Below are 8587 nucleotides of genomic sequence, written 5' to 3' on the forward strand. Positions count from 1 at the left end.
AAGCAGATACAGCCATTATAAAGAGAGAGAGAGAGAGAGAGAGAGAGAGAGAGAGAGAGAGAGAGAGAGAGAGGGAGAGCATTTTGGTATGGAAAAACTATCACTGACCTAATCAGTTGGTAGCAAGTTTCAAACAGAATCCTACAGGATTTAAGAGGCTGAACGTTTGACCCGGGAAGACCATTCATAGTAGCAAAGCAGAGAGAGAGAGAGAGAGAGAGAGAGAGAGAGAGAGAGAGAGAGACTAGAAAAGGTTTAAGATCATCAGTCAGCGATAGAAGTGTATAGCTCTTAGCTGGCGAAAACCTAAGAGGAAAGACAACATAAATTATAAACGATAAAGAAAAAGCAAAAGTCATCCTAGTACTAGGCCTAAAAAATTCCACGAAAAAAAGGCGAAGGTTAAGGAGGATTTAAACAACATCCCTAGTACCATAATGCCTAAATACAGGCTGACACAAGTCTTTTTGTAGTTTATAAACGACATATCTGTTTGATGTTGTTACTGTTCTTAAAATATTTTATTGTTAATATATTCTCATATTGTTTATTTCCTTATTTCCTTTCCTCATTGGGCTATTTTTCCCCTATTGGAGCCCTTGGGCTTATAGCATCCTCCTTTTCCAACCAGGGTTATAGCTTAGCAATTTAGTATAATAATAATAATAATAATAATAATAATAATAATAATAATAATAATAACCAGGGACTCCAACAGGAAAAAATAGCACAGTGAGGAAAGGAAACAAAGAAAAAACAGTCTTTAATATGTTCAAGTCTTCTCCAACAGCAAAGTGACCGAAACTGATACCAGGACAATGAGACTAAACCAGCCAATAAAACAATTAAATTATATTATTTTTCCTTTTTTTTTCTTTTTTAGAATTGTAACTTTTAGAATAACAGCGAATAGAAATGAGGAAAGAGCAAAGCAATGGAAGAGTGTGACTTTTGAAGTTTTTAGTTTAGCAACGGCTGAGAAACACCAAACTCTCTCTCTCTCTCTCTCTCTCTCTCTCTCTCTCTCTGTTATATGCAACCAGATACGTAATTCACTGCTTTTGTGAATCTAGGGAACATGGAGAGAGAGAGAGAGAGAGAGAGAGAGAGAGAGAGAGAGAGAGCGTCAGTCTTCCATCTGTACGGCTACCTTCAACAGCAAAAAAATTATGAAAGAGGGAATTTAATAACTAGACTTAAAATGCTTAATATTTGAATGATGTTTTAACGACTAAACTAATTAAACAAACACACACACACACACACACTATATATATATATATATATATATATGTATATATGTGTGTGTATATATGTGTGTATATATATATATTCTAAATACATTCATTCATATATATATATATATATATATGTATATATATATTATATTATATATATATATAAATTATATATATATACACTGTATATATGTGAATACATATACATATATATTTGCATAATGTATATATCCATGTAAATATATTAATTGTGTGTACTTTATATATTCTGAATACATTCATTCATATATATATATATATATATATATATATATTGTGCAGGAGGGTCCAAAAAACATCAGTATAAAGGCCATAATTTATTTAGGAGACGTTTCGAACATTGCCATGTTCATTATCAATCTGTAAAAAATATAAATACATATAAAATTCTTAAAAACTACTGAACCAATTACAACGAAACTTGCTGGACATATGGCATATGACACAAGGGGCAAATCCATTAAAGCTTGAATAAATTATACAAAAGTACAAGTACACAGTGGAGTTAAGGGCAAAATAAGACTGCTTGGCTTTGCGAATTCATGCTCTGTACTGATTGCCCCTCTAGTTAAACCTTGCATTTGTCTCACCTTTTCTCCCACGGTTCGAAAGGGGAAGAGTTTGCTCTTTTGGGGACATTAATAAGGTGTTACACACACACTGGTCAACTTTCTCAAATGATTCCCATATACAGATCACGTTTTGTTTCCCTTTCTTCCGTGTGGATTGATTCCCTTGAATTGCTTTCTTGCTTTAGCTTTAAAATATGTTAAATAATAGAAATTATATCCATTTCCGTTTTCCTAATAATGACACACTATCAAATTTCCTCACTAATTTTAGATGGTAATATTATCTTAAACTTCTAAGTGGAGATATTTTTTGATAACAACTGCTTTAAGAGACGAGAGAGAGAGAGAGAGAGAGAGAGAGAGAGAGAGAGAGATTTTATGAAGCTATACCCATACCATAAATCTTACCATATATAATATAATAGTATATATATTTATGTGTGTGTAATATATATATTATGATATATATTATGTGAGTGTGTGGTATGATATATATATATATATATAGTATATATTTTATATATATTATATATATATATATATATATATATATATATATATATATAGTTCACTTTATAATGAATTATATGACATTTTTATTCAATTTTCATTGCATATACAGTTATATTCAGATGCCATCCATTCTTACTATATTTACCCTTCAATCGTCATTTATTGTTAAATCTTACCTTTCGTTCCTTCCCTATCTTTTCCTTTCTCTTGAGTTCTTTGCGTAGCCCTGTCTTCTCTATCTGGCCTGGCGGGGGAATATTGTCTGGTCCCTACCGGGGCGAGGGGGAAGGCTGGCCTGTCAATCATCTTATACGGCTGGTAATATGGTCATGATTGAACAGGCGAGAGTGAGTGGATAGGAAAGGCCGTTCTTCCTTTGTGTTAGTGGAATAGCAAGTTCTTTTAAATGTTATTGTGATTATGTTGTCTTTATCCATTTATTTTTATGGTTTAGTATACACATAATTCTCATCTCTCTCTCTCTCTCTCCTCTCTCTCTCTCTCTCTCTACTAAGTGTGTACTTTATTTGAAGATGCATAATATCTTTCTCTCTCTAGATAATGTGTACTTTATTCCATGATACACAATATTTCTCTCTCTCTCTCTCTCTCTCCTCGTCTCTCTCTCTCTCTCTCTCTCCTAAAGGCAGAAAATCCATCACCTGCAAGCCAAAAAGGCTTAAAATCAACCACCTGTAAGCCAAAGGCTAAAAATCAATCATCTGGAAGCCTAAAGGCTGAAAATCAATCACCTGGAAGCCAAAAGCTGAAAATCAATCACCTAGAAGCCAAAAGGCTAAAATCAATCATCTGGAAGTTAAATGGCTGAAAATCAATCACCTAGTAGCAAAAAGGCTTAAAATCAATCACCTGGAAGCCAAAAGGCTTAAAATCAATCACCTAGAAGCCAAAAGGCAGAAAATCAATCACCTAGAAGCCAAAAGGCAGAAAATCAATCACCTGAAAGCCAAAAGGCTGAAAATCAATCACCTAGAAGCCAAAAGGCTTAAAATCAATCACCTGGAAGCCAAAAGGCAGAAAATCAATCACCTGAAAGCCAAAAGGCTGAAAATCAATCACCTAGAAGCCAAAAGGCTTAAAATCAATCACCTGGAAGCCAAAGGGCTGAAAATCAATCACCTAGAAGCCAAAAAGCTTAAAATCAATCACCTGGAAGCCAAAAGGCTGAAAATCAATCACCTGGAAGCCAAAAGGCTGAAAATCAGTCACCTGGAAGCCAAAAGGCTGAAAATCAATCACCTGGAAGCCAAAAGGTGGAAAATCAATCAACCTGAAAGCCAAAAGGCTAAAAATCAGTCCCCTGGAAGCCAAAAGGCTGAAAATCAATCCCCTGGAAGCCAAAAGGCTGAAAAACAATCACCTGTAAGCCAAAAGGCTGAAAATCAATCCCCTGGAAGCCAAAGGCTGAAATCAATCACCTGGAAGCCAAAAGGCTGAAAATCAGTCCCCTGGAAGCCAAAAGGCTGAAAATCAGTCCCCTGGAAGCCAAAAGTTTGAAAATCAGTCCCCTGGAAGCCAAAAGGCTGAAAATCAGTCACCTGGAAGCCAAAAGGCTGAAATCAGTCACCTGGAAGCCAAAAGGCTGAAAATCAGTCCCCTGGAAGCCAAAAGTTTGAAAATCAGTCCCCTGGAAGCCAAAAGGCTGAAAATCAGTCACCTGGAAGCCAAAAGGCTGAAAATCAGTCACCTGGAAGCCAAAAGTTTGAAAATCAGTCCCCTGGAAGCACAAAAGGCTGAAAATCAGTCACCTGGAAGCCAAAAGGCTGAAAATCAATCCCCTGGAAGCCAAAAGGCTGAAAAACAATCACCTGTAAGCCAAAAGGCTGAAAAATCAATCCCCTGGAAGCCAAAAGGCTGAAAATCAATCACCTGGAAGCCAAAAGGCTGAAAATCAGTCCCCTGGAAGCCAAAAGTTTGAAAATCAGTCCCCTGGAAGCCAAAAGGCTGAAAATCAGTCACCTGGAAGCCAAAAGGCTGAAAATCAATCCCCTGGAAGCCAAAAGGCTGAAAATCAATCACCTGGAAGCCAAAGGCTGAAAATCAGTCCCCTGGAAGCCAAAAGTTGAAAATCAGTCCCCTGGAAGCCAAAAGGCTGAAAATCAGTCACCTGGAAGCCAAAAGGCTGAAAAATCAGTCCCCTGGAAGCCAAAAGGCTGAAAATCAGTCCCCTGGAAGCCAAAAGTTTGAAAATCAGTCCCCTGGAAGCCAAAAGGCTGAAAATCAGTCACCTGGAAGCCAAAAGGCTGAAAATCAGTCACCTGGAAGCCAAAAGGCTGAAAATCAGTCACCTGGAAGCCAAAAGGCTGAAAATCAGTCACCTGGAAGCCAAAAGTTTGAAAATCAGTCCCCTGGAAGCCAAAAGGCTGAAAATCAGTCACCTGGAAGCCAAAAGGCTGAAAATCAATCCCCTGGAAGCCAAAAGGCTGAAAAACAATCACCTGTAAGCCAAAAGGCTGAAAATCAGTCCCCTGGAAGCCAAAAGGCTGAAAATCAATCACCTGGAAGCCAAAAGGGCTGAAAATCAGTCCCCTGGAAGCCAAAAGTTTGAAAATCAGTCCCCTGGAAGCCAAAAGGCTGAAAATCAGTCACCTGGAAGCCAAAAGGCTGAAAATCAGTCCCCTGGAAGCCAAAAGGCTGAAAATCAGTCCCCTGGAAGCCAAAAGTTTGAAAATCAGTCCCCTGGAAGCCAAAAGGCTGAAAATCAGTCACCTGGAAGCCAAAGGCTGAAAATCAGTCACCTGGAAGCCAAAAGGCTGAAAATCAGTCACCTGGAAGCCAAAAGGCTTAAAATCAGTCACCTGGAAGCCAAAAGGCTGAAAATCAGTCCCCTGGAAGCCAAAAGTTTGAAAATCAGTCCCCTGGAAGCCAAAAGTCTGAAATCAATCACCTGGAAGCCAAAAGGCTGAAAATCAGTCCCCTGGAAGCCAAAAGGCTGAAAATCAGTCCCCTGGAAGCCAAAAGTTTGAAAATCAGTCCCCTGGAAGCCAAAAGGCCTGAAAATCAGTCACCTGGAAGCCAAAAGGCTGAAAATCAGTCACCTGGAAGCCAAAAGGCTGAAAATCAGTCACCTGGAAGCCAAAAGGCTTAAAATCAGTCACCTGGAAGCCAAAAGGCTGAAAATCAGTCCCCTGGAAGCCAAAGTTTGAAAATCAGTCCCCTGGAAGCCAAAAGTCTGAAAATCAATCACCTGGAAGCCAAAAGGCTGAAAATCAGTCCCCTGGAAGCCAAAAGGCTGAAAATCAGCTCCCAGGGAACAAAAGTTTGAAAATCAGACCCCCCTGTAACCCAAAAGATTGAAAATCAGACCCTTGTAAGCCAAAAGTTTTAAAATCAGCCCCCAGGAAGCCAAAAGTTTGAAAATCAGACCCTGGGAACCAAAAGCCTCAATAGGAACACCCCCCCTCTCTCTCTCTCTCTCTCTCTCTCTCTCTCTCTCTCTCTCTCTCTCACTGGGAGCATTGCCTAATCTATTCAAGTGAACGAAGTGTTAAGATTTGTTGGCCTCTACATTGAAACAGTCTCAAGGATCACAAATGATAACAGGTACCACATGATATTCTGTACCTACAGCCTGTACCTTTACCTAAAGCCTCTACGGTACTTTTAGTTAAAGTGTAAAAGAGAATCATTCAAATGGGTAAACGAAATGGATAGGTTCATGTGGTAAATACTCTTTGGAAGTTGAGGGACATTAATATTAATCACATTGACATCAACTTGCAATGAAAAGAACAATTTTTGCCTTATTAAAATTATGTTGATGGTAGAGGTGTTTAACCGTGCATTCGTTTTCATGTCGAAAATAAATAATTATATATATATATATTATATATATATATATATCATCCACTATAATGAAAATGACCTTATTAAAGATCAATTTTGCTTCATTTTAAAAAAACCTGATTAATTTTTTCATTCAACTTTTTCATTTGCTAAAATAGTTGTATTTAGGTGCAATCCTTCTTCCTATTTTTTTTTTCTTTTTAATTATTTGATATCAATATATATTATTATGTTTTGTTCATTCCCTATCTTATCCTTTCTCCTAATTCTCTGCATAAATTCTTCTATTTGAGACTTCCAGAGAGAGAGAGAGAGAGAGAGAGAGAGAGAGGTTTGGTGGAGGGTGGGTGGTTTGATGTACCCAGAGGGGTGTGTAGGGTGGGGTTGGAAAGGTGCTGAATGTGACAGGGAGAATTTATTTACAACGGGGAAAGCAATTAGTCTGGGAACCAAGAGATCTCATGTGACAAGGTTTGTGCAAAGAGAACTTGTTTTATTTGCGTAAATGTAAGGTAAAAGAATGTAAAGGTAAAAGAAATAGATTGGGACTTGTAAATGCTACTTGAATTAAAGAAAGTTAGTCATTGGAAGCTCTCTCTCTCTCTCTCTCTCTCTCTCTCTCTCTCTCTCTCGTAACCAAGAATAATCTGTGGATACACAACTGATTTGACCACAATATTTCATCCATGAAATTCAAAAGCTATCAAGGGTAGATACATTATTAAAAAGTCCCCTGCAATTTGAGTCTTCAACGTTTTTCTCATTAAGTCTTTAACCCTGCCTTTGCTAATTGGTTGTTTCTTCCCACCCTGACGTTTTAAGGCATATTGTGACTTATATTGCTCCCTAGTAATGTTTGTGGTTACCAATCTTGAGTATGGTCTTGTTTAAGACATTTTTAGACCTAGAGTTATAGAATGTTCTTGTTCATGGCAGTTTCAACTAATGACAACCTCTCTCTGGAATAAAGGTTTTTGACTTTGACTTTGACTTTTGACTCTCTCTCTCTCTCTCTCTCCTCTCTCTCTCTCTCTCTCTCTCTCTTACTTCCTTTTGATCCACGTTAGCTGCCAGGTTTTACTCACTGCAATTTTCATAGCAATATATATATATATATATATATATATAAATGGTTAGTTGATGTGCTGAATCCTTTTTTGTGTTATTTTGATTATATATATATATATATATATATATACATATATAATGTACGTGTGTGTAAATGTATGTATGTACATTTAATGATTAGAGGTATATACATTATGCATATAAATATATAGTGCATACATATGAGTGGTAGAATTATTGGAAGAATAAAGCAGGTTGATATGGTTCTTTAATGAAAGGCACTCGGTAATTCCACTTTTTTATGGTTTTACTGTATGCAACTTTACCAGACCGTTATTATTATTATTATTATTATTATTATTATTATTATTATTATTATTATTATTATTATTATTATTATTGCTTGCTAAGTTGCAAACCTAGTTGGAAAAGCAGGATGCTATAAGCCCAAGGGCTACAACCAGGAAAATAGCCCAGTGATTAAAAGAGAACTCATTGTATTTCATAGGTTTGTATTCGGGGATAGTATTACAGCTATCACGGCCCCAGGTATATAACAATAAGCCCGGTATCTCTCTCTCTCTCTCTCTCTCTCTCTCTCCTCTCTCTCTCTCTCTCTCTGAGAATAATCAATACTATGGTACCTAATAGAAGAAATGTTAAAGTCGAATTTGACAATCCAGAAAACTAAAGCAGACCAGGTTAATCCTTTTTTTGCCAATGTAGGAAAGAATACATACAAGAAAACACAAGAAATTCTCTGTAGATATAACATACTAGACCTGCAAACTACCCAAATAGAGGTCGACAATACTATTTGCTTATTTAGACCACAGCCTGTGACTGGAAAAAGTAATATTAACGATTAAAAATTTGAGCAACAGTAATGCGTGTGGAATAGATGGCATTCCCACTCGTTTTTTAATGGATTTCCTTTCAATTATTGCTTTCTATGTTACGATCATTATCAATACGTCCATAGTAACTGGTGTGTACCCATCTGTTTGGAACATCCTTTCATAAAAACGGAGATAAAGATGACCCAGGCAATTTTAGACCCGTTTCTATCTTACCAGTCCTGTCTAAAGTTATAGAAAAAAATCGTAGCTGAACAGGTTATGGAACATCTTGAAGAAAACAAACTGTTATCTAATACAGAGCGCAGTTTTTGTTTGTTCTAACAAAAGAATAACCATTGTAATAATGGAAATAAAGATTTTGACTTTTTGACTTTTTGACTTTTGACTCTCTCTCTCTCTCTCTCTCTCTCTCTCTCTCTCCCATAAGCGTACACGCATCTGCGTATAAATATATATACTATATATATATATATATTATATATATATATAT

General features: G+C 36.8%; 1 protein-coding gene across 1 annotated transcript; it reads left to right on the forward strand.

Moving 5' to 3' along the window:
• Positions 1-2691: 2691 nt before the first annotated feature.
• Positions 2692-5471, forward strand: LOC137635622 (involucrin-like). The gene is made up of 3 exons (XM_068368092.1): positions 2692-2709; positions 3122-3745; positions 5178-5471. Exons 1-3 carry the CDS (start codon positions 2692-2694, stop codon positions 5469-5471), a joined length of 936 nt encoding a protein of 311 aa, XP_068224193.1.
• The last annotated feature ends 3116 nt before the right edge of the window (positions 5472-8587 follow it).

This window comes from Palaemon carinicauda, unplaced genomic scaffold (genome assembly GCF_036898095.1).
Source record: "Palaemon carinicauda isolate YSFRI2023 unplaced genomic scaffold, ASM3689809v2 scaffold1499, whole genome shotgun sequence".
Lineage (NCBI taxonomy): Eukaryota > Metazoa > Arthropoda > Malacostraca > Decapoda > Palaemonidae > Palaemon > Palaemon carinicauda.